At 47.7% G+C, this 26,618-nt stretch overlaps 1 protein-coding gene and 1 pseudogene across 7 annotated transcripts; one reads left to right on the forward strand and one right to left on the reverse strand.

Annotated features, from left to right (window-relative positions):
• Nucleotides 1-3,513: 3,513 nt before the first annotated feature.
• Nucleotides 3,514-25,074, reverse strand: C1QTNF2 (C1q and TNF related 2). 7 transcript variants are annotated; one of them, XM_040443783.1, is made up of 6 exons: nucleotides 24,949-25,058; nucleotides 24,481-24,624; nucleotides 15,354-15,429; nucleotides 14,506-14,583; nucleotides 7,983-8,235; nucleotides 3,514-4,285 (listed from the first exon to the last, which is right to left on the reverse strand). In XM_040443783.1, the coding sequence occupies exons 4-6, from the start codon at nucleotides 14,548-14,550 to the stop codon at nucleotides 3,672-3,674; spliced, it is 912 nt and encodes a 303-aa protein (XP_040299717.1). In that variant the 5' UTR covers nucleotides 14,551-14,583; nucleotides 15,354-15,429; nucleotides 24,481-24,624; nucleotides 24,949-25,058; the 3' UTR covers nucleotides 3,514-3,671. The 7 variants fall into 7 exon arrangements, with proteins under 7 accessions (XP_040299717.1, XP_040299726.1, XP_040299730.1 ...); XM_040443792.1 differs by having other exon boundaries at nucleotides 24,481-24,579; nucleotides 24,949-25,054; XM_040443796.1 differs by lacking the exon at nucleotides 15,354-15,429.
• LOC121041753 (surfeit locus protein 2-like) lies at nucleotides 20,219-24,597 on the forward strand (annotated as a pseudogene).
• Nucleotides 25,075-26,618: the final 1,544 nt, after the last annotated feature.

Consider the following 26,618-nt stretch of genomic DNA (forward strand, 5'->3'; position numbering starts at 1 on the left):
GAGTTTCCCCTTCCAGGGCCTGGCTGCCAGGCGTCTGATGCTGCCAGGGTCTGTGGCCTCCCTCATCTCACTGTAATCACAGCACCGTCAGATCCCAGCTTTACTTAAAATTCTGATATTTTGTTCATTGTAGAGTTTTTTTTTTTGCATAAATTTTGATTTATTAAAATATTACCTTAAAATACTATTCGTATTTGTTACTGAGGTTTTTGGCACCCCCTTAAATTTTGTGTCTGAGGTAAGTGTCTCATTTGCCACCCGCCCCTAGCCATAGTCCTAATTCGGATGTCAGCCCTGGGAGACCCCGCAGACACATGACATGCAACCACCCTCACTTGTCCGAGGAGCTGTGAAGTCCAGCCAGGGCCAAGGCTGGCTCGTCAGGGCGGCATGGGCCTGGTGCTCTTTGCACCATGATAATCGGAGCTGAAGATTGTCCAGGCTTTCTCCAAAGGAGATGGTGACAAAGACTCTTTCTTGGCCCAAACACCACTCACACTACTCGGAGCTCTCTTCTTGACTAGGCCTGTCAAGCTCAGCCTATAAAGACTTGAACGAACATTAACACAGTTTCTAATAGCTCAGGGTCAGGTCCCTAGGATGACCCTAAGCCTCCCTTAAAGTGGCTGATTGAGAAAACTCTAGGAAGCCAAAGGAATGTGCTATTTATTCCAGCCAACATGTGAAGATGGCACCCTGTGTCTCCCAGTCTCTGTGGGAGGGTAGGAACCCAATTTCAATAAACACCACTTAGCAGACCCAGGTGGGTGTCACATGGACCAGCTCCCTTCCTCTATTTTGTAGTTTTCCACTTCCCTGACCCCACAGAGCCCCCCATCCCTATTCCCTCCATCCCCCTTTAAAACACTTAGTCACCTCTGTACAAATGCAAGTTGGGTTCAGTTCACGTGGGACACTTTTCCCTATTGTAAGATTATATTACTGATTAAAATCTGTCTTTACCACTTTAACTAGGGTCGGCTTTCTTTATCTTTAATAGTGGCTGCCTTTCAAAATGTGCCTATTATGAGAAAAGAACTGGGGTTCAAGGGCAATTTTATTGCATTAAGATGCACTGGGTTCTGGGTCTTCATCAATGCCTACAAACGTGAAGGCGTAAAGACAGGTCCTGTTTGCTGAGGCCCACAACGAGCAGCCAGAGGCAGGAGGAGGGGCTGCTACCCCAGTGTGCCTGGGAAGGCCACCTACTTGGAACGCCTTCCTCACTTGGGCCTCCATCCTGCCTCATCTGCCTAAGGACTTCAAGCGGCCCCCCACAGAGGCAGCCACCTCAGAAGTGGGAGTGGATAAGCTAGCCCTCACCCTCGCCATCAGCAGGCTGCCAGCAACTCTCTCAACCGTGTCACCTGCTCCTGTCCCACATGCCACAAACCTGGTGCTCCTATCACACCATCTCCAGCAGCCCCTGGACCACATCTAAGGAAGGTCTCTGCCTCTATCTGCCCCACCCCCCACAAAGAATGCTAAGATCTCCCCTCACCGTCCTCCCCTCCCCATCTCCACGGCCCTCCCTGGGGATTTCCCTGGCAGGGTGCCAATGGGACATGGGTTAGGTCAGGCCCAGAAGGGGCAACCACAGGGCTTTGGGATCCTGCCCATCTTGCTCAGGCTGGATTTATTACTTAGACTATAAAGGGTTAAGTCAACTGCCTTCAAATGACTAAATCCCTGGGGGAAGGAAGAGGAAGTGGCTAAAGATGCTCCTAAAAAGTTTTTTTGTTTTTTTTTTTTTTTAATAAAGGAAAAGAAACAAGAACTCTTCACAGACAAAGATAACCTTCCACCTTCCTTCCTACGGGGGTGATGGGCAGGACCACAACCCATACACTAATCCACTCGGGCCCCAAATCCCTTCCTGGGTTTCTTAAACCCATCCCAATCCCCTACTTTTTGTGGCCCAGAGAGAATGGAGTTATTTTAAGTAATCCTCATTTTATTTAAGGAGGGGCCACCCATTTCCAGGACCACCCCAGGCAGCCCTGCTGGTCCCACCTTTCCAGCTAGAGGTCAGTCAGAGCAACCTGCCAGCTCCATCAGAAACTTCTCTTCAGCAATTGACCTGTGGGGCTCTCTCAGCACCAGCCACTTCATATTGTAGCCTTTTCTGTCCCTCAGATCCCTGTACTTTGGAAACCCCTGAGGAGGAGGCAAGATTCACTTACACGTTACTCCTTCCTGCCATCTTCTCACGCACACTTGCATATCCCGGTGTATCCGCCTGATTGAGAAGTGAGCCTGTAGGTGATTTGTAACTAACAATAAAGTGCTTAAGTGTGAGACTGGCTTACTCATGCATTGAGCAGATTCAAGGTTATCCCCATATTAATGTCAGCTCACTCTTGCATTTCCATGAGATTTCCTGAGCAGAGTGAACTCTTTGCCATGGCCTGTGAGATTCTGTATCATATCCAGCCTCACACCTCATGCCTCCTGTCTCCTTTCTCACTTCACTCATCTCTCTGGCCTTCAGTCAGTCCCTGAGATATTTTCAACTCTTTCCTGATGCAAGGTCCTTGCCCCACAGCTCCTTCTTCCAGGAGGCCCCTTCCCCCAGACCTTTGTCTTGCTCTGTCTTCTGCTTCTGGACTCAGCTTAAAAATAACTTCTTCCTGGGGTGCCTGGGTGGCTCAGTCAGTTAAGCATCTGACTTTTGGTTTTGGCTCAGGTCATGATCTCACGGTTCGTGAGATTAAGCCCCGCGTTGGGCTCTGCACTAACAGCGTGGAGACTGCTTGGGATTCTCTCTCTCTTCTTATTCTTCTCTCTCTCTCTCTCAAACTAAATAAGTAAACTTGAAAACAAATAACTTCTTCCTGGTGCTGACTGGGAGGGCACTTAAGAGAGCCTTGGGGAGTGGAAGAGGGGGAAATATTCTGTTCGTGACCTACATGGAAGTTACAAGCTGTGTGCATGTGTAAAAACTCATTGAGCTGTCCACTTAAGATTTATAGACCTTATGTAAGAAAACCTAAAAAAGTAAAATCTAAAAACAGTTTCAACTTCTTCCTTGTCTCATTACTATAGTAGTAATTCCTGTTACTCTTGACCATGGCATGTGTGTCTCCATCCTGGAACAATAATTATATTCTTTGATTGTTTATTTGTAAGTTGTATCTCCTACTAGAATGTAAGCCTCACAACGACAGAGCCTCTGTCTATCTTGTTCACAGAGGCACCTTCCAGAGCATATCATAGTGCCTGTCACACAGTGGACACTAAAAACGTTTAGTGAAGGGGCGCCTGGGTGGCGCAGTCGGTTAAGCGTCCGACTTCAGCCAGGTCACGATCTCGCGTTCCGTGAGTTCGAGCCCCACGTCGGGCTCTGGGCTGATGGCTCAGAGCCTGGAGCCTGTTTCCGATTCTGTGTCTCCCTCCCTCTCTGCCCCTCCCCCATTCATGCTCTGTCTCTCTCTGTCCCAAAAATAAATAAACGTTGAAAAAAAAAAATTAAAAAAAAAAAAAAAAAGTTTAGTGAATGGAGAGGTGGGAGGATGAATAAAAAAGCTTGGATTTAATGATGGAGGAAACAATGGGCAGAGGAGGAATGTCCGAGGCTGGGAGGTCCCACTCCCACTCAGAAGAGAGTTGAGGGGTCTTATTCTGGAAGTCCACGATCTGGTTACCTCCCTGGAGACCCAACACCTGCATGTCTATACCTCATTGGGGTTGTCCTGGTCGGCATAGATGAGGAAGCCTGTGAAGAGGCTATCAGTCCAGTAAGGGTCGTAGAAAAGCCCATTCTGCTCTGAGTAGAAGATCTGCAGCCAGACCTCATCACCCTGCTTCAGAGCCAGGATGGTGGAGCCCGAGGCCACATCATGGTTGCCCGTGTTGGCATCGAAGGTCCGGATGCGGTACTGGCCATTGTGCACCAGGCCGATGGCCAGGTGCTTGTTGGCCAGGGTGATATCGTAGGTGAAGTAGTAGATCCCCGGCACACCACAGACGAACTTGCCACTGGATGCGTTGTAGTGGCCGCCCTCGTTCATCAGGATCTTGTCAAACTTGATGGGCAGCCTCTCCCTTGGGTAGCTCTTGGTCACTGCCACTGAGAAGGCAGACTTGGCGTGGCCACTGCCGCAGCTGCAGGGGCCTGGGAGGCCCGGCTCCCCCTTCCTGCCCTTAGGCCCCTTCTTTCCTGGTGTGCCGTGCTTCCCCGGGGCACCACTGACCCCCTTGGGGCCGCGAGGACCGGCCCGCCCAATGGCCCCGGCTTTGCCCTTTGGTCCTGGCTTTCCCCGGTTACCTGTCCGGCCAGGTGGACCTGGAAGACAGAGCAGCTGGTGTTATGGAGGGGCCTTCACAGAACTAGGCAGAGGCTGTGGGCCTTGGCTTTCCATCCTTGGAGCAGGAGCCTTTGGGTAATGGAAAGAGCAAGAAGGCTTTGGAGTCACATAGAAATGGATGCAAATCCTGCTGGTATAACCTGGGGCACTTCTCCCAGTCTTATCCGGAAAGTGGGAATGGTGATACTTGCCCTCCAGAACCACTGTAGATCAGGGCAAAAAAGAATAACTTATAACAGTTCACCCCTTTCCTTCTCCCTGCCTTCTAGGAAAGAGTCTGATTTGCCTGCCAGACCAGTCCTTCAATGGGCTGTGCTGGAAATGGGTTGACAAAAGAATTGGAAGAAGCCTCTTGACTTCAACATATCAATCTTAGTAAGAGCCCTGCCTAGTACACAAGGTCCCTGTCCATAGTGCAAGAGTTTAAGTGCAGCACTGTTTATAATAGCAAAACTAGGGACAACTAAATGCCTATCGAAAGAGAAATGATTCATGGGGCACCTGGGTGGCTCAGTTGGTTGAGCATCCGACTTCAGTTCAGGTCATGATCTCACAGTTCGTGAGTTTGAGCCCCACATCAGGTTCTCTGCTGTCAGCACAGAGCTTGCTTCAGATCTTCAGTCCCTGTCTCTCTGCCCTTCCCCGGCTTGTAAATGCTCTCTCTCTTCCCCCAAAATAAATAAACATTCAAAGAGAAATGATTCCAAAATTATGGTCTACCCATACTGTGCAATTCTATACAGGAGTTTTAAAAAAGTGAGGAGATTTATGTGTACTATTTGAAAACTTCTCTAAAGTACACTGTTGAGAGGAAAAAGCAGGTGACTGAAACTTTTTTGTTGAAAGGAAACCACAACACGAACTAGTTCTACAACCATTTAAGTGCATAGGAGAGTTGCTGGCCCATAGTAAACACTCACAGAATATAGTTGGCATATCCTGAAGAACATTCCCCAAGTAATGTTTCCCTGTAGAATGACCCTTGGTTTTTTATACCCAGATTTCATAACATGTGCATTTCTCTCAATACAGTATTTTTGGCTAATGATTATACAGGAAACATGTCTATTTATGTCCCCTAAATTCAATATATCATTTTAAACAAAACAAAAGTGGGTAAAGATTTGAGTCATATCTAAATACACTTGTATAATTGGTACAATTGGTAGACTGGCAGAATTGGGTGTAGGTGTTTGAAGTTTGCTGAATGTTAATCGAGGGCCTGCTTCTGAAGTTTGCTGGTGCCAGAAGTCATCCTAGTATTATTGTACGCAGGTGACTGTTTGTAACCACCAAATGAACTGGGTGATCAAAAAGCAATGCTGTAGGCATTTTTCATTCTAAAAAGGTACTTTGCTTCTTATATGCATATATGTAGGCATTTTACTGTGTCTTAAACTTTTGAGTTAACATGTAATGCATTTAAATTTTTCCTATTTTACGTAATTGGGAAATAGATTCCAAAAGAGCATTTTCTCACTGAAATTTCTCATTTAATTTTCAGGAGCAGATTGCTTATGTTAAGGGCCTGGCAATGAATGCCTGGTATTACTATGCACATATATAAATTATGTAGAAAAAGACCAGGAAGGATATACATCTATCCAATTAATAGTAATTACCCCTGGAAAGTGAGAAGAAGATGAGAAGGGTAGGAATTAAGGAGCTCTCTTGCTTTATTTGTATTGTTTGAATATATTACCATAAGAATTTATTTGTGTATTACTTGTAATTAAAAAAAATTTTACATGGGGAAAAAGTCAGGTTATAAAACTGTCCCATGAAAAAATAAAAATAAGCAAAACTTATTGCTTTAATAGAGGGAGAAAGGTGAGGAGGAATAAAGACTGAGTCATTTTGAATTGGAGATTTTGGGGTGAGACAAATAGATAAGAAAGCTTATCAGGAAGTTCTACAGTGTGTTATGTGGTGTACCTCCTTCTTGATACCTTTTCAAGAAACTTCAAGAAAAGCTGGTTTTACTTTTTAAGACCTTTTTGGAGATGGGTTTGTATGTGTATGTCAGGGAGAGGTGGTTGGATGATATCCTGTACTTGTCCCAGAGTGGCCCAGCTTTGCAGGTCAGGACTCTGTCTCTTAACACCACCTTCCTTGGCGTGTTGCCTTAATTCTCAGCAGAGACTCTCTGCATGGGCAGGAGAGATGGCCAAGCCTATATCCTCATGGCTCTTGATCAAGGAGAAAAAGTCAACAGCAGAGATACCCTCCCACCTCTGGGACCTGTAAGATGAATGTCAGGGAAAACTCGGTCTGGCCCTGCTTGGAGCACTAGTCCAGACTGAAGCTACCACTGGGGTATCCCATGGAATGGGATACCATGACATGAGTGCTTGACACACTGTGATACCTCCCCAAGTCAAAGCCATTACCATTATTTATATAGTTATTCTGTGGGGAAGGAGGTGCTTTGGAGGAGTTAATTTAGTATGGTAGGAGAAGGTCTAGATTTGGAGTCAGGTACCAGCCTATTACATGATCTCAGCAATCAATTAAGGGGAGATGACCATTTATTGTACATCTACTTGAGGCTGATGCCTCACACGTCATATTTTATCATCATCAGACCCCTGTGGGGTAGGTGCTGTTATCATCTCTATTTTAGAGATGAAGCAGCTGGGGAATGAAGAAAGGTTAACTAATTCACCAAAACAGGTCCCCAAGTTTGTTTCCAGAGTTCAGGTCTCGCAGCCATGACGTGCTGTTCTCAACTTAATCACCCTTGACCCTCAGTTTCCTCATCTGTAACATGGGGATAGTAAGAATACCTCCTTCATAGCATGGTATGGACAATCAGTGGAGCAGCATACTCAAAAGTGCTTTGTCAACGTTAAAATGCCATACAAATAAAAGTTATTATGATTCCCCTACTGCTTAAAACATACATTTAGGGATGTTGCTGACATTAAAAGTTCTGAGACAAAGAATGTCAAGGCTGAAAGGGCCTGTAGAGACTGTCCAGTCTGCTGGCTGCCTGGCATCTCCTCCTTCATGACTTCGTGTGGTCCCAGCAAGGCTGTCAGCCACAATGACCAACTCACCACCCACTCACACACACCAGGGGTGGGCACATGACCCAGTCCTGGAAGATCGTAGTACCTCACCTCCATGGCCAAAAGGATTGGTGGTCCGGGATACCTATACGATTTAGAAGGATTAGTCATGCTGAGATTTGCTCTGTGGATCAAACCATGAAGAGTTAGACTCGAGCCCATTGGTAGCCATTTCAAAACTTCCAGCCTTTGTGAAAACAAAACCCACACACACAGATAAGCAGAGCCTTGACAACAGCTTTGAGCTCCCAGACCCAGCCATTGCTGAAGCTTGGCTCCTGAACTTCCTGGTTGCATGAGCCAATAAATTCCATTCAAGGCTATGAATTGAGTTCTGTCACTTGCAGCCAAAGGTGTTCTGAATCATATATCAGGAGACTTGCTTAAAGCAACTCAGCAAGTCAATGGTGCGGCTGGCGAAGGAACACAAGATCTGATACCTACTGTTCCTTTCAGGAGAATACACTGCTCTGTTTTTTAAAAAGACATTAATTTGGTTTATAATGAAATGGGATTCACACCGGTTTTCATAACTAAACTCCCTCTGTGCCAGAGGATGTCAACCCCAGGCAGGAATAGGAGAGACAGGCACTGGGCCTCTTACCTTCCTCTCCGCTGTCCCCCCGGTCCCCATCCTGGCCATCCTGGCCATCTTTTCCAGGAAAGCCCATTCTTCCCACCATTCCTGAGGGCCCTGGGGCTCCCGGGGGGCCAGGCGGGCCTTGGGGGCCAGGCAGGCTGCAGACAAGTTGAGGGGAGCCCTTTTGGAAGTCCCTGCGGGCGAAGGCACCAAGCAGCGGGTCAGCTGCACAAGGGAGGGCACAGGCCAAGAATACCCAAGGGATCATGGTGGTCACCTGTGGAAGGCAAAAGAGCTGTGAGCTGATTGGTGGTCAGTCAGAAAGGAAACCAGGGGAGGAGGGGAGGCGGCCGGAAGAGACTCTCTCTTCCATCATATACAAGTGGCTGGACAGTGTTCTCATGTCTTGAGGACATATTTGGATGAACCGAGTCACAGACGCAGAATACACTTTGGAGAAGTCTTGGGGGTGAGGCACTCATCATCGCACTGCTGTCCTTCAGTGTAGCTGAAACAGAGGTAGGACCTAATGGCCCAGTCAGGCCGATTGGGAGGAGCAGTGGGCGGAAAGAAACAAGCTAGGATTTCATTCGAGTCCGTGGCACAAGTAGAAATACTTTGAATTGTAGGTGATGATTTGCAACTATGCTGCTTCTCCAGGGGGACTCAGGGTAGCACATGGCCGGGTGAGCACTGAGGCTCTGGTTCTGAGTCAAGGTGCCCCAGACCCGAGCAGCACGGCAGGTCATGGTAGCAGCCTCTCTTCTAAGTGTTTCCTGCCACCAGGCATGGGCTAAGTGCTTTCTGTACGTTACTTACCTCAGAGCATCCTTACCAGAGAGACACAGGTGAGGCAGTGGATGCCCAGAAATTTTAACAACAAGCCTAACTCCTGCAATTAGCACGTGTCAGGGCTGGGGTTTGAGCCAGACGGGCCAGATTCACAGTGTGTGCCCCTTTGCTGCAGGCTATAATGCATACTTTTTTTTTTTTTTTTTAAGAATTAAATGAAGGGACACCTGGGTGGCTCAGTCAGTTAAACGTCCAACTTTAACTCACGTCATGATCTCGTGGTTTGTGAGTTGGAGCTCCACCTTGGGCTCTGTGCTGACAGCTCAGAGCCTGGAGCCTGCTTCGGATTCTGTGTCTCCCTCTTTCTCTACCCCTCCCCAGCCTGTGCTCTGTCTGTCTCTCTCTCAAAAATAAACATTAAAAAATTAAAAAAAGAATTAAGTGAAATAATACACTTACATTGTTTGTGAAGTCAAATAATATTATAAGTCACACACAGCATAAAACTGTGATCTCCAGTCCTACCTATCCTTAACCTCACACCCTACCCCAAATCCTTTCAGCTATTTCTTCTTGTGTATATGGTTTTTTATTTATCAAAAAAAGTTTTTATTTTTATTTAAAGACTATTTTAAATTTTTAAATGTTTATTTATTTTGAGAGAGTGAGCAAGCGAGCACGAGCAGGGGAGAGGCAGAGAGAGGAGGGAGAAAGAGAGATTCCAAGCAGGCTCTGTGCTGCCAGCCCCCAGTGTGGGGCTCGAAATCACGAACCTGAGCCAAAATTAAGAATCGGTTGCTTAAGTGACTGAGCCATCCAGGCACCCCCCCGCAAAAGTTTTTAATTAAGTAGGCAGCACGCCCAACATGGGGCTTGAACTCACAACCCTGAGATCAAGAGTTGCATGCTCTATCGACTGAGCCAGTCAGGTGCCCCTTATTTATCAATTTTAGACATTATCTTCTGAATTTCATTTATGATAGATGAAGAATATGCCCCCTTCCAACACCCTAGCCCCGATTTCTTCTCCCTCATGTAGTTAAAATATAATTTGTGATAAAATCAAAATTTACACTCTGGATTATTATGAGTATTGTTTATTGCTAAGCTAAGCACTGTACTATAATTATATGTCCTTTCTTGTACATTTTTTCCTTACTGGAGATATTAACTTAATTTTTTCTTTGGCTTAGTTCCCTAAGTCACTATTTTCCACACTATCAAATATATCAGATAATTTGTTCCATTTATTTCCCTGATGATAGAAGTCCCGGAGCCCCCCATCCTCCTGTTTGGATCCCCACACATGCTAACCAGTTGCCATCCTAGCTTCTTCTTTATGATCATTGTGGAGATCGTCTTTGCCTCTCTCCTGGGTTATATCTCCTGTTTTAGGAATCCTAGGTCTTTCTCTCTTTGTTTAATTAAAAACAATTTTTAAAAAATCCCTCAGTTTGGTTGCACCCATCCTGTAAGAGCTTCCTGGAAAAGTGGTATGGGAAGTCATCTTTAAAGAAATGTTACAAGTCTCAATGTATTTTGATTTTGCACTGTGTCCTCAAGGCTGGTGGCTGCAGTAGCATGATCACCAGAAGCCAGAGTGTTATATGCTCGGAAATGATGCACTCCCAGACCCACACGTAAAGACACAGATGCTTTGGTCCAGAGCAGGAATAAGCAACTTGACCAAGATCTCTCAATAAATTGGCTCGGTCACTTTGCAATCAACAGCCTCTCTCTCAAGAACGAACTTTCCAGGCATGATTTCTTCCCGTGGGGATGAGCTCCAAAGTGTAGCTTGCTTTGTCACCTTAGGCAAGACCTCTTCCCTCTCTGGGTCTGTTTTCCCACCTGAGCAATAAGGGGTTTGAACTAGGTCAGTGGTTCCCACACTTCTGCGTGGGTCAGACTCACCTGGAGGGCTTGTTTAAACCTGGCTTGCTGGGCCTCGCCCCCAGGGTTTATGATTCAGTAGGTCTGGGCTGGGGCTGGAGGATTTGCATTATAAATGAGTATCTGAGTGATGCTGCTGCTGGTAGTTCAGGGACCCACTTTGAGAATCACTAGACTAGATGGTCTCTCAGGTCTCTTCACCTCTGGTGCTGAGCCTTTCAGACTTCAACCTGCCCTCTCGCAGATATGTAACCCTTGCTGGCTCCACTGTGACTGCACTGCTTTGGGCTACGTAACCAGAGCCTTCAAACAACAGGTGCTGTGGTGCTGGCAGGCCCCCTCTCCTCCTGGGCCCTCAACCTCCCTTTCCTTCCAACCTTGCTTTGCCCTGGTCCTAGGAGCCTGTCCAGACTTCAGGCTGCCTCTGGAAACAGGCTGACTCTACCTGTCCTCCTGGCCCCTCCAGAATCCTTAACCCTGGGGACAGATGAAGGGGAGAGAAAACCAGGCCTCTTCTGCCAGGGAGAGGAGGGGAGACCACAGTGCTGTACTGCCCCAGATGCAGGGGCTGTTCTAGTTCCAGCCAAGGCTCACCTTGTTTGGACCTCAGATGGTTTCTCTAGATAGGTGTCATAATGGGGCCCTGGCCAGGGAGAGGTGATTTAGTACTAGATGCTGTTTTCAATAACATTATGTCATATAATAACAAAGTTATTGTCTTTAAAATGTCTTTAATCCTGATTAAGTCAAGAAAATTATTTCAGTCTGGTAAATTATTTCACTATCTTTAATGCCTCCCTAGCCCTTTCTAGTAACCCTTTTTAATCAAGAGCACTGTTATCTGTGGCATTGCGCACCCGTTCTTAAAGACTCTCGGGCAGGCCCTCTCCCCCACCCCCACCCCCCCCACCAAATATGCACAGAGACCTTGGAAAGCCCCAGACAGGAGCACAGCACCAAGGACCCTGGGGAAGGGCATCTGCTGGAATGGAGGGAAGGCCTGAGGCCCCACATGGAGAAGGAGAACTGGACTGGGGCACAGGTGAGCTCTGGGCAACTTGTCTCCAAGAAGGGGGAAAAGCAAGACTTAGAGAGCGAGTGTAAGAGAGTGTTACAATCAAAACTTCCACCTGGGCACCAGGACTCATGAGAGGCTGTATGCTAAATGGAGTGGTCAGGCCAAAGCAAAGAATCGACAAAGGAACAGTGTGAGCCCACTCCATGACTCCTGGTGCTCTTGGCAGATCAAGGATTTAAAAATATGACCTGTGTCCCTGGGAGGGGGAGGGAGAGTGGCCGTGCCTCTGAGGCCTGTGTGAGAAAGCTGGAAGGTGAGAGACTGGCTGGACAAAAGGGGAAAGAGAGCATGGGAAGGGGGCCAATTGCCTTCTCGTCTCTCCAGGAGATGGAAGGCAGTAGACATTCCCCAGTGGGAGCCAGCCTGGGCCAGAGGGGTCTGGACAGAAAGTGAGGGGCCCCAGCAGTGATAACCATGCAGGGCAGACACCAGAAAGCCGGAGGCCAAGGGCGAGGCCTGGACTTGCCAACAAACAGAGAATGTGTGTGCCCGCTTCAGGGCTGTTACAGTCAGAGTCCAATATAGCAACCCCAGGGAGCCAGCAAAAGGCACCCCTGAAAGAGGCAGCTTCAATGTCTGCCAGGCCCAGAGAGGCAGAGCATTTCAGTCCCTGTCTCTGCCAAGAAGCATGAAGAGCCTTCCTGCTTCCTGTCCCCTTATCTCTCCTTCCTTCAGCCTGGAAAGGGGTGAGCTGAGAAAGGGAGCGGATAGCCCTGCCAGCTTCACATCTTTGCTGAGGAAGTGTCACCCTTGAATAAAGATTGAAGATTGGATTTGATGGGAGTGGATTGCCAGGGCTTCCCTGGCTTCATCACAAAGGGGCAGAGGAGACAAAAATTAAGTTACAGTTTGATGTGCCTCTGGTGTCACATGTACTCAACATGGTTGGCCTAAATGACAGTAGAGGAGGTTGGCAGACCTGGTGAACACGCTGGAAGTGTCATATGCATGATGTACTTTCAGAGAACCGTGTCCCCAACGCTCCCAGGCCCCAGGTATCTCCATCTCCTCTCCTGGTCTGCTTGATGAGAGTCTTGGAAAACTGTCATTGTTACTTGTGAGCTGTGACACATTTGGGCGCCCACAAGAGAAACTCAATTCTCAAAGCAGGTTTGTAATGGTTTGGAAAAGTTGCAACTGCAAACATTTTGGACCAGGGACAGGGAGGAAGGAAGTGGGTGGGAGTGAGTCTCCCAGAGTCATGCAAACAGCTAGATGAAGAAAGGCAGGAAGGAGAGACAGCTAGATGAGAGAGGAAGGAGAGAGAGGAAGCATCTGTTTCAGTTTGCAGCCCCCTTCTCTCTTCTGATGATCACTCTCAGCCATACAAGCCCAGAAAGAGGGAGCAGGGTCTGCTGTCCTGCCTACCTCTGCCTCTTTGGACAACAGGGGATCTTGCTCGATGACAGCTGGCCCAGAGCAGGCCCCAGTGGCTGGGTGGAGCAGCAGGGCTCTGGAACAGGCAGGGAGGAAGGGATTTCTCAGAGCTGGAGGCTGGTGGTTCCCGCAGTCTGAGCCAGGAACTGTTTTGGAAATGAAGGCGGGGAGACTAGATTCTGGAGGGAGAGGAGAGACTCTTTGCCTCTAGCACACCTCCAAGAAAAACAAGGCTCCAAAAAGTCCTGCTCCCAGACAGTGCTCTCACCCTCCTGAGTCTGGTCCCCATGCCTACTCTCCACACTATGGTGGTAAGCAAACCTGGGGGCTAGATGCTTGGAGGGGAGCCAGAGCCCCCCAAAGAATCCAGATAGGTTACCTCTTCCAAGCTCTTTTAAATAAATTTAGAAACTTGAGGAGGGCCCCAACAGACCAACCCCTTTAGTTACAGACAGGGAAACTGAGGCAGAGGTAAACTGACTTTATTAGACACCTACAATGTTCCAGGCACTGTGTGAGGCTCTTTGCATGAATTATTTTCTTTGGCATTTATAATAAATTCTATGAGGGTGATAAAGTTATTGTGCCATTTTTCAGAGGAAGAAACAGAGGCTTCGAGAAGTGAAATTATTTACCCAAAGTCACACAATTGGAGCAACGGGGACTACGTTCAAACCCATGTCTGAGGGATTCTGAAGACTACACTTCATCTATTACACCTCTCTCCCTTCCCCCTGCTATTTTTGTGTTTTATATAAGAGGAAACTGAAACTCAGAGAGGCTAATTTGCTCATATTTACACAACTAGTTCATGGCAGAAGTTATATTTGAACTTGGGTTTGGCTGACCCTAATGCCCAAATGCTTTCCATTATGTCAGCATTTCTTAGATTTTCCTCCTAAATATTCCGAATCACAGAGGAGACCTTGAAGCATTTGCCAAAGCCACACATAGCAATGGAGAGATTTCTTTCATATCAGTTTACACACACACACACACACACACACACACACACACACACACACACATACACACACACACCCCTGTAAACACACACATACACATATACACCTGTGTATATATAATACATGACTGAAAATGTAGAAGTGATGCTTTTTCTCCTCAGGATACTTGAGGAAATCAATGCTTGGGAAAAACCTCTTGTCCTTTGAGAGGCCCACACGTGGCTTAGTCAAGGTGATGGGGTGGGGGTTGGGGGTCCTTGGCCCTGACATCAACAAGTCCCTTTGGAGTGTTAATAGGGTGTTCCCATGAGCTGAACCAAAAAATCAGCACAAAGCACAGCCCCAGCCCCAGCGGCTCAGTCCTTGCTTAATCCCAGCAGGAGCCTCCTCGCTGGTCTCTTGCTTCCCTCCACGCCCTCCCCCACCCCCAAAACGTACTCACCATGTGAAGCCAGAAGGACTGTTCAAAACCATAACTCAGCCACATCACTTCCTAGGGTCTTACTCCAGTTGTTGCCGGCTGCAAATAGCAAACATTGGAAACCCTGACGTGGCCCACAAGGCCCTAAATGACCTGGTCTTTGCTGTCACCGCCCCCGTCCCAGCTCCCCCTGCCTCTCCTGCTCCCCCTTGCCTAGCCACCCCACCTCCTTTAGGCCAAGCTCTGTTCTGCCAGCCTAGGAGCCGCACCCTGTTGGCTCCCTGGTTCTTTATTCCTCGTGTTTCAGCTTAAATGTCACTTCCTCCAAGGCCTTCCCTGACATGCCCTCTCAGACAGCTCTCCCTCTGGACTTCAGCTCGTCTGTGTCTTTCTAGCCCTTACAACAACGCATGTGTATTCATTGTGTTTGCTTGTTAACCTGCTTACTGGGCCTGTTTTCTCTCTTAGTAAAGTGGAAACCCCATGGGAGCAGGGACCCCAGCTGGTCCTGCTATATCCCCAGGTCTTCCAACTTCCTTGCACACAGGGAGTGTTGGAGAAATCTTTTCCTGATTAATGAGTGAGATCCACACTCTACCCTCAAGAAAATCCACAGCAAGGAGAAGACAAGGCGATGGACTAAATCCAAAAGGAGTCCTTGGATTCAAAAACGTTTTCTCCCTTTCTCAGTTTTTCCAACCCAAACCAGATCTCATTCTAATCCCTTGTTCCTCCTGACCTCCTAAAGCACAGGGGGCCCCCACCCTCACTCTGGGGAGAGAGCTTGCAGAACATTTTACACACAGCAGGTGTTCCATAAGTATCTGTTCAATTGATCAGAGAGAAAAAAAGTATTGGTTCTTCCTCACCTTTTTAAAAGCTATCTTAGTTCCTAAATTCTCCTTTCTGGTGGGAGCTGAGTAAGAAGGCTGCATGACAGTCTTCCTGTCGTAGAAAAAAAGATACATTAGTAGGTCAACCTCCCAGAATGAAATCATGAGGTACTAAACTTGGATGAAGTTCTTCAGTCTGGTTTTAATTTGCTCAGTCCCTGGGCTTCTCATCTCTCAGTTAAGTCACCAAAGATTCAGATACACATGTTCTAGGAAAACACTAGGAGCTAATGTAGGGGGATGAGCCTTCCTCCTTTTTTCTGCCCTTGGCCCCCAGGACATCAGCCCTTGGTTCACTCCCAAGGGCCCTCAGCCCAGACTGTGCCGAGAAAAGGGCCACAAGTGGGGACATCGGTGTCCTGCTGACCACACCGGAGTGGGACACTGTCCTGAGCGTTTAGCGAGGCTGCTGAATTCTGAGTCATCTTGCCTGGGAGACAGGAAGATACATATTATGCTTAAATAAATCTGGCCTGTTGGTTGTCAGGTTTTGACACACTGACAGGTAGTGGTAGTAATACACTCTGCAATTAAGAGCAACGGGAAACCAGGGGCAACTGGGTGGCTCATCGGTTAAGTTTCCAAGTTTGGCTCAGGTCATTATTTCATGGTTCATAGGTTCCAGCCCCGTATCAGACTCTCTGTTCTCAGCAAAGAGCGAGCTGTGGATCATCTCTCTCTGTCTTTGTCTCTGTCTGTCTGTCTGTCTCTCTCTCTGAATAGACATTAAAAAACAAGCCATGGGAAACCCACCCACTTAGTTTTTCAACTATCTAATGGAAGTAATAATATATCCAACTCCTGGAGTTTTATAGGAACAATGAGGTGCCGTACTCAAATCTTTGAGCCCAGTGTGCAGACCCTAACTGTTCAGCAGTTGAAGAGAACTTTGCCCCAACCTTAACTTCCTTCCTGTGAGCTCTGCCCCAACCCTAACCTCCTCCCTGTGAGCTCTGCCCCAACCCTAACCTCCTCCCTGTGAAGTCCACAGACAGTTGCCTGCCTCATCCTTCAAGGTTCAGTTGTACTACTGTCTCCTCAGAGAGACCTGCCTGGTCGCAGAACGAAAATATCTCACCCACCTCTGGTTTGCTTTTCCTTGTGATTATTGTGATTATATTGGCTTCTCGACCCACTAACTGTGTCTTCCCGCTGGTGTGGAAGGTCCAGGAAAGCAAGGCCCTGCTTGTCTTGCTCTTTATTATGTTACCAGAGCCCAGCACTGTGCCTGCCCCGCACATAGGACGTGCTCAGCCCAGAGTTGTTCCACAGCCTGAACAAAACACTCCTAATCAGGGGCAACAGGATCACAACTGTCATTTGCTTTGTGCAGATGACAAAGCCACACTTGGCCAGTGAAGGAAATAGGGAGAGATGACCGGTTTTGGATCGGAAGATGTGGGTCCCAGCCCTAGTCTTGTAACTTACTGGTTATGTGACCATAGGAAGTCATGTCCTTGTATTTGAGCTTCCATTGCCTCACCTATAAAATGGAGGTAGTAACACTCACACTGTCTGCCTTACAGCGCTGTTCTGAGAATCAAACAAGGTAGCGAATGTTGAAAGCAAACATGATACCAAAGTTAGAGCCCGAAGTTGTAATTGCCACCGCCTGTCTCTGAACTAAGAGCAAGCAGTTCCGACCTCCCACTAGGAGCCCCTGGAGTGTTTGGGGGAGTTCTAGGCCGGGGAGGGTATGTGAATCCCACCCAGCTAGCAATTCTCCTAGACTCTGGGGTTAAAAGGGAAGGGCTGGTGGCTGCAATGGGGTGGGGCTTGCTTGAGGCTGAAGCTCCCTGAAACTTCCCTTTGATGGGAGTGAGAATTCTATAATGAAAAACACCCCATGCCCTCCCTGAATTCCAGGAAGCAAATTGCAAACAGCCCTCTCCAGCTTCTCCGAAAAGCTGACAGACGGCCTGGAGGAGAGGGGCTGGCAGCAGCTCTGCACACGGTGCTCACAGAAAAGGCCCCTTTCCTGGGATTTGGAAGCACTCCAGCAGCCAGAGCCTAACGCAGAAGGTTAAAAGGTATGGGGTCCACTTGCCAAGAAGCCCCAGAAACTATTTTATCTGCTGTTTTTTTCCTCCTCCACTCCCCGCTTCTGGCTCAGTGTAGAAAAAGAGATCCGAGGACAAAGCGCGACCTAATGAGATCCCAGGGGCCAGGATCTCGCAGGGCTTGCCCTGCCAAAGGCACACGGGAAGTCAGCCTGGTGACCACTGTGCTCACACCAGAGGTAGACCTTCTGCTATACACACCCAAGCCCTTGCAAACCAACCAACATGGCATGTGATGTGACGTGGGGGGCAAGGGGCCTGCCCGCGACCCCGGGTCCCCGGCTGCTTCACATTGGGCCTCAGCTGCCTGTGCGATGAGGGCACAAAGCCATCAACTTTGGAGCTGCCCACAGTTGTTTTCTGCCATGGAGACCAAGGACTCCAGTGAGCTAGAAGAATGCAGCTGATGTGCCAGATGTGAGGGGAGGGAAGGAGGCCTGAGGGTGTTCCGAGCCCTGTATCCAGCTTGTCCTGAGGCCAGCCTTCAAGTGGCAGGCCGGAGTGCCGGGAAGCGTGTTTGAGCAGCGCTATCCAGTAGGAATATGATGTGTGGCCACCGTTCAGAATGGGTCTCATTGCCATGTTCAAAAGGTAAAAAGTAGCAGTGAAATTAATTTTAATATTTTATGTAGCCTAACAGATCTCAAATATCATCTCAACATGTAATCAGTGTAAAAATTATTAATGAGGCATTTCATATTTGTAAACTAGCACACAGTGTTGGAGTCCCGGTGTGTATTTTACACTTGCAGCACATCTGAACTCAGACTGGCCACATTTCAAGTGCTCACCTGCCACGTGGTGGCTACTGTATCAGCTCAATACACAGCCGCTTGAGTTGAGATCCCATGAACCAGCTGTGGGACCTGTTACATATTACTTCTTCTATCTCTCTCAGCCTCCTCCTCTCCAAAATGGGGACAATAATAATAGTACCTACCTTAGAAGGTTGTTATGAGGTTAGAATGTTCCTAGAACAACGCTTGGCATGTGATAAGGGATACAAGAGCATTAGCTATTATTGTTATTTCTTCTCCTTCTGAAGATCAAACAAGATAATGGATATTGAAAATAAAGCATGACTCAAAAATTAAGACCTTGTTTAAAATTGTAATTGTCACCAACTGCAACTGAACTCATGAAGAAAAACAGTCCTGACCTCTGAGTCCTGTGGCATTTCAGGCGGAGCCCCTGCCTTCTTCTATTTCTCCATTTTCATTTAAGGTGGTTTGTGTTGTGTTTCTGTCAGTTGCCACCAAAAGAGAGGAGGCTTGACCTTTGCTCCCGCCCTTGCATTGTGTCCTGAGGGAGGGATGGGGCTGTCTGCCTTGGCCCCATGTCACTGAGCGATCTGGTGTGTTCATGCTCCGTAATACAAAGAGGTGAATCGATGGGATAGTGCTCAGCTCATCAAGTGACAGGAGGCCAAATGGGGTGTCAGGTGCTTGGTACCATGGCTTGGCACATGGATGCTCAGTAAATGGTGTCACTTACTCTTATCGCCTACGAGGCCAGACACTGAGGTTCCGGAGATGAAAAGATGTGACTGTCACTCTCATAGGGCACATGGTGTGGTTATACTGAGGGTCCAGCCTGGCACACCTGTGTGATCATTTGGAAAGCAAGCCTTGAACCTCCATTGTCTTTAAAACAAGCTATCTCTCCAAAGGGCATCCAGAACCATGCAGAAGGCAAGGGAAGGAAATTTGGGGGCTAGATGATCCCTTGGAATAGTATAGAAGGCACCACACTTGAAGACCCAGGAGCTGAGGGAGAGGAACAAATTCTGAACTCTGAAGGGCTAGGGAGGAAAGGCCAAGTTGTCCTTGACTTCTCTGGGCTTTCTGTCTCCATGGAGTTAGTCCCAGTCAGGCCCTGACAGGTATTCACAGTAACTCTAAAGACCTGACACGGGGCTGGCCTTCAAGAAGCACAGAGCTGGTCTGGTGCTTAGGAGTCATGTTATAGATGTTTGACCTTTGTTTTTTAACCCCTCTGGGCCTCAGTTTCCTTATGTGTAAAATGGAAAAAAACATACTGCATGGTCTTGTTTAAACCATTTGAATTTGAAAAAGCATGATAGAAAAATATCTATTGTTTCATTTTATGTGTAAAATCTGAAATAATTCAAAATCCCCAAATTAAAAGTTTGTCAAGAACCCTGGAAGGCAGTGTGAATTGTAAATTGTAAATTGTAAACCGTGCTTCTGCCAGAGCCACATGACAAGCATTATTCTAATAGGTAAACAGAAATATCTGCATTTTGAGTTACATAAGTTTGAATTGTTTGAGGTCTTTAGGCATGTCTCCCTGAGTTATTAGATCTCTCATACCTCTCTGGTAGAATAATTGTGAACATCAAATGAGATAATGCAGTAACCAGGCGACAGTAAGCACTCCTTAATGGTAGTAGTATTCTGATACAATGATAATAAGTGAAAACAATGTGAGATACGATATAACGATATTATGGGAGGCTAACTGAGCAGACCTGGGTCTTCTGCTTCCTCCTCTGTAAAGTGTGAGCATGGGGAGTTGAACGATTGGGAACTTTGGGGTAAACAGCTGGAAGGCAGTCATAACAGCTGATATGATTTTACAACAAAGCACAAATGCAAAGGTCCAGGATTTCTGTATGTGTGACCTACTTTAAAGTTTATTTATTTATTTTAAGAGGGAGAGAGAGCAAGAGTGAGAGCGAGAGAGCACAGGCACACAAGTGAAGGAGGGGCAGAGAGAGACACACACAGAATCCGAAGGAGGCTCCAGGGTCTGAGCTGTCAGCATAGAGCTCGACACTGGGCTCAAACCCACGAACCACGAGATCATGACCTGAGCTGAAGTCGGACACTTAACCCACTGAGCCACCCAGCTGCCCCTATGCGTAACCTACTTTAAACAGGATTATAAACTTCGAATTTACTCATTCAGCAAACAGCTCTTTATTAACACTGCAGTGTGCACTGACCTCTGGTTGGAAGGCATTAAAAAGCTAGGGAGGAATGTGGCACCTGGGTGGCTCAGTCTGTTGAGCGGCTCAGGTTATGGTTTCGGCTCAGGTCATGATCCCAGGGCCTGCTTGGGTTTCTCTCTCTTTCTCTCTCTGCCCCTCCCCACCCCCTTTCAAAATGGATACATAAAACTTAAAAAAGTAAAAATAAAAAAGCTAGGGAGGATGGCCCTGCCACTGAGGGAATGATAATCTAGACCCGAGGCTTATCGGTGGCCTTAGGTAAACCACTGACTGATGCTTTTTTGGTTTTGTTTTTCACTTGAAATTGTTGTCAGTGTAAACCGTGGGAGGTCTTATCTTAAAATCAAGATTTCTGGGCAAGGGCATCAGAGTCTGGCTGGAGCCTGATGCCTGCAAGGGAATGCTCTCTCACCGGCACGAGCTGCCCTGCCTTCTGCCTGAGCACCAGATCTACACCTGTGGCAAGAAATACGGGCAGCTGGCCTGCACCTCCCCGAACTGCATATCATGCCCAGCACCAAGAACCCATCCCAGCTGTTGTGCAAACTCACCCTGCAGCACATCAACAAGTCCCTGGAGCACCTGTTCAGGCCTACCCAGTGCCAGAGGTACCAGAGAGCTGTGAGAAGAGTGCCAGGAGCAGCGCATGGAATGTGTGCCCGTCTGCCTGCCTCTTGCACAAAAGGAAAAGGAGAGAGACCAGATGCATAGCTCCAAGCCACCCCGTCCGAGAGAAGCCTTCTGGGAACCCATGTCCAGTGATCACGGAGCAGCTGTGAGCGACAGCGAGGACAGCATGACACACCTGCACCTGCCTGAGTTGTTCACCAGAAAGGACCTGGGAGGGACTGAGCATGGGGACAGCACCGACGACTTTTTGCCAGAGGAGGAGGGTGAGAAGCCAAGGAATCCAGGGGAGAAGAGCCCTGGGGCCAGAGAAGAGATGGAAGTAGATAGGGACAGGGTTCTCAAGCACTGGGAGAAGAGCTCAATGGAAGCTCAATGGGCTCACGGAAGTTCAAAAGTCATCACCATAAACTTGGGGCACCTGGGGTGGCTTGGTTGGTTGAGCCTCCCCAACATTGGCTCAGGTCACGATCTCACAGTTCATGAGTTTGAGCTCCACATCAGGCTCTGTGCTGTCAGCGTGGAGCCTGCTTCAGATCTTCTGTCCCCCTCTCTCTCTGCCCCCCCCCCATCTTGTTCTCTCTCTCTCTCTGTCTCTCTGTCTCTCTCAAAAATAATTAAACATTAAAAAAATATTTAAAAAGCCATCACCATAAACCTAAGAGCTTCAGCACTTTTATTTTTTTTTTTAATTTTTTTTTCAACGTTTTTATTTATTTTTGGGACAGAGAGAGACAGAGCATGAACGGGGGAGGGGCAGAGAGAGAGGGAGACACAGAATCGGAAACAGGCTCCAGGCTCCGAGCCATCAGCCCAGAGCCTGACGCGGGGCTCGAACTCACCGACCGCAAGATCGTGACCTGGCTGAAGTCAGACGCTTAACCGACTGCGCCACCCAGGCGCCCCGCTTCAGCACTTTTAAACAGGTTAATGAAAGGTTGTTGGAGAAAGCAAAAAATAAAAAATAAATCAAGATTTCCAGGTGTTCTTGAGAATCTGGATTATTTCCTTGAAAAACATTTGGCAGGGCACCAATTGACTGCCCTTTGAGATGAAGTGTTACGGGCTGAAATGTGTTCCCCCAAATTCATATGTTGAAGTCCTAGCCCCCAGAACCTCAGAATGGGGCTATATATTTGGGGATTGGGCCTTTAAAGAGGTAAAGGAAAATAAAGTCCTACGGATGGGCCCTAATCCACTATGACTGGCATCCTTATAAGGAGATTAGGACACAGCACACTGAGGTATGACCATGTGAGGGACAGAGAGAAGGTGGCCATCTGCGAGTCAAGGGGAGAGGCCTCAGAAGGAACCAGACTGGCCCTCACCTTGATCGTGGACTTCTAGCCTCTGGAACTCTGAGAATAACTTTCTGTTAAGTCACCTGTCTGTGGTATTGTGATGGCCGCCCTAGCAGACCACTACATAGGACCTACATTCTGTGCCCACAGTCCTTGCCACTCCCAAACGACATGCATTCTGCTTACTTCGGTGTCACACACGGCCCCTGCTGGCATCTGAGCTGGCAACCTGTGGCCTAGAGGAAAAGGGTGTTCTCCATGTATGTTATGTGTTCTGATTTCAAAGCTTTGATGTTCCTTTTTTCCTTTTACTGTCTTTACACTTCAGTAAGGCTAATACTATCATCCTCACTTGGCAGAAGAGAAAACAGGGCTCAGAAAAGTGAAGTCATTTTTTCCCAGTTAAAGCTGGGAGGGGACCCAAGCCTGCTGACTCAGGGACCAGGGCTCATGTCCCTCTACCATGCGCTGGGCACAGGACCCATGAGCATAAAGCCTTAACTAACAGGGCAGCTATGTGTGTGTATGTGTGTGTGTGCGCACATGCATGTGTGTGTTAATAGAGGTAAGCCATTCACAGCAATGCACAAATCCAAGGAGGATTATTTCCTTGGAAAAAGACTTGGCATAGAATTCCTTTCAAAAGTAAACCTAGAATAGAATTTGAGCCGAAATCTGCTTTATGCAGGAGTTCATCTCACAGAGGCAAACCCGGCTGGCAAGCCTCTGATGGGGGAAGGGTGAGGGAAGCCGTGAGCGTGTACATGGACTATCAGCCTATGCTGAACATTTGGGAGCAGACAGCACTAGAGCCTGGTACTGTAGGAAGGAAGGTTCAGTCCCCTATGTCCAATCAACGGATGAGGAGGAGCAAGATAGGGAAGAAGAGGGATTTGCCGAGAAAGCAGTCACTTCCTGGGGGAACCTGCTGACTATTTGATGGAGGCAGAATAGCTTCAGAGATGACCCCAGACTTGTGGAAGAGACCTCAATTTACTCGTACAATGACACACTGTGATGCCTTTATGAGAATAAAGTAAGTCCAGACGTGCAGATGGAAAGACGGCCAACATACACAAAGTGAAAAAGGCAAGTTGCAGCATGGACTGTAAAGGATGATTCTCCTTGAGCTAAAAAAAAAAAAAAAAGGGACACACACACACACACACACAGAATTTGTGAAAGGACACAGCTTCTTGATAAACAGGTTACCTCTCAGAATTAGGAGCAGGTGTGTGGGCTTTTACTTTTCACCCCCCCCCCCCTTTGTTGTACTGTCTGAATTGTGATGAGCGTTGTTAGTTTTATGTCATTTAAAACAAAATGTAACCCTAACATTTAAGGATCAGAAGGTAGGCAAGTTTGGTGTCCCTGCTAGGAGATGGGGAGAAGTCAGACATTTGGGAAGAAGCAAACTCAGTGGCACACTTGATACGTCAGAATGAAGGGTAGTAGTGATGTTCTGAGAGGTGTGGGGGGTCTGAGGAGTTAGCAGTTGGAAGTGGACTTAATGGATACAATTACCAGATAACAGAGTAAAACAGGAAAGAACTGTGCAGACGGGGGAGGGGGCAGAAGGGGGTGGGGAGAGGAGAGGACAGACTTTGAACAATGCTAACTGAGCATCAGCCATGGGCTGACGTATGCAGGATTTGTTGCTATTGCTGCTGGTTGGGTGGGGGTAGGGACAGGTCTGGGTAGGATCAACAAGGTCTCTGGGAGATGGCGGGTCTAAGACGGGGAAATTTTGAAGGGTTCAGGTAGGAGAGTCTTGTGGCCAAAGAGTAGAGGATGCTGAAATTGTGCAAAGGCTTTGTGGTGCTGGGGGAGAGAAGCGGACTGGGAGACCACTGGGGGCCATTGCAGTCCTTCAGCTGAGAGATACAGTCCTGGAACAGGACCGTGTCAGTGGGTTGGAGAAATAAGAACACAGTAAGACAAGGTTTGGAGACAAGTAGTTTGGGGGAAGAGGGAGGGTGAAGAGAGTTGTAAAGAATTGGGTGCAAACCTCAGCTTGCCATTTAGTACCTTTTGAACTCAGTTTGCCCATCTACATACATATTTAATTAATATAAATGAGATCACGCACTCCATAAATAACAACTATGATGGTTAGCTTGGGGCATTGGACTGAGACTTACCAGGGTTCAATCCCCTTTACCACCAGTTACTAGCTGTGCAGTCTTGAGTAAGTCATTAACGTCCCTGAGCCTGGTTCCTCTTTTGCAGCTGGGGATAACCTGTCGTCATGGAAGTGAAACAGCACACCAGAGGGCTGGCAGAGCCTGGCACAAAATAGGCGCTCAATCAGTGGTAGAGGTATTACTATCACCAGGTAAGCCATTGAGCACAGAGCCTGGCATACAGTAAGCGCTCAGCACATGTTAATTCATGTTATAATTCATAAAGCAGAGGTCAGGAGCTGGGAATCCCGGGGCTGCCCGGCCTGCAAAGAGGGGACGTTTGCAGCTCTCCACCTCCCTGCCGCGGACACACCCATGTCCCCTCTCCAGCACCGGATCCTTCCCCTCCCACCAGCGCTTTCCGACCCCGCGGGAGGGCGTCGGAGGTGGGGGCGCGGGTAGCTCGGGTAGCTCGCCGATACTCACCCTAGCAGTCTCGGCCACGTCCAGGGGCTTCCGGAGCCACGAAGCTATCGGCGCTGCTCCGCGTCCCCGCCTCCTGCCGTAGCGGCTCGGCCAGCGCCCGCCCCAGGCATACTTTTCCCATCCCGTCATGGGCGGGAGCGTTTGGTTCCCGGTCACGTGGGCCAGCCCGCAGCTCGGAGCTCTCCTTCTGGCAGCCGCATCGGTTTGGAAAAAATTTCAGCGCTGGTGACAACTTGAGTGTGTCAATGCATGTCTGTGTGTAGAGCTTGTCAGTGTATTTGAAGGTTTACATGCACGAGAGTGATTGCTACTCAGGCGATTGCAAGGGTGTGGGTACTTGTGCCTGTGTCTCAAGAGACATCTGTATTGCTTTCACGTGAGCATTCATCTGGCTGTGGATCAGAGGATGCTTGTGGGCATGACAGCTTATAGCAGCGTAAATTCCTCGGTGTACCGAGGAGAGTGTACCGAGTTGAGAGTGATTATGAGTCGTGTGTGCATGTTTAGTTGTATGTGTGTGCATTCATAAGCGCATGTGTCCAAACGTGCATCAAGGCTCCTGTATGTGCGTTTATAAGCACATGTCCAAGATTGCAGCTCCGTGTATAACTGAAGTGTACTTCATTTGCTGGATGTACACATCAGTGGCTGGATATCTGTGTGTTGGGTACATGTTTAAATGTGTGTATGAGTGTGCACAACCACATATCAGTGTGTATGTGCATGATTTTCTGTGTGGCACCTGTTTGTGCAGTGGCTCACTTTGTATATGTACACATGCCTTGGTGTAGATTTGTCCAGATGTGAGTGTGCATGTACATAATAGTGCCCCTGTGTTCCAGCCCTCATCTCCTTCCTCTTAGAAGCAAAGGCTCACTGGCTCCACAAACTCTCTGGCCTGGAGTCAAATTGCTGAGTGTCTCAGAATAGACAGAGTGATCTGTTTAGGTTGCAAGCAGATACCGGAGGAAAGAAAAATCATAGAGGTCTGGCTTTAACTTTTTCCTGTTCTTTCCACTGTTCTTTTCTACAAGCTACCACTATTTCACTCAGCTGTCAGAGCATCTGGTTAGCAGATGATACATGACCCACATTCAGAATTTTAATGCAGGTATGCATTTGACCTCTGCGGATTCCACCACCTAAGTCAAGTTAGTACTTGATGGATGGTGTTTTATTTTCTGAAAAGTAGAGAGTAATGATTATATTATTGTATTCTCTTTCCCCCCAAAGTTGGGACACTCACCCATACAGGTGTTTGATAAGCCACTGAACTATGTAGAGAATTATTACTAACATTACATAAATATTGTCTGAGGATGAAAGTTAGTGGGCTCAACAGATATTCATTCAACAAACAGTTGATAATATTGGTTATGTGTTATGAGTTAGGTGCTGGAGATGTGGAGATAAACCAAATAGGTTTGGTGCCTGTCCTCATGGAGCTTAGAGTCTAGTAGGGGTGACACAAGTGGCTACAAGTGAAATGAGTGTTACAGAGAAGGAAAACACTGAATATAAACCTGGGTGTTCAGAGGAAGGCCTGGGTTGAGCCCTGAGGGAGAACTGAGACTTGTCTGGGAGTAGGGGAAGTAGGAGGTCTAAACAAAGGAAAGATGACCTATGAAATAGGGTTTAATGTGTTGATTCATAGATGGCTGGAAAGGGGA

Source organism: Herpailurus yagouaroundi, unplaced genomic scaffold (genome assembly GCF_014898765.1).
Source record: "Herpailurus yagouaroundi ecotype Mexico unplaced genomic scaffold, PumYag 29, whole genome shotgun sequence".
In the NCBI taxonomy this organism is placed as follows: domain Eukaryota; kingdom Metazoa; phylum Chordata; class Mammalia; order Carnivora; family Felidae; genus Herpailurus; species Herpailurus yagouaroundi.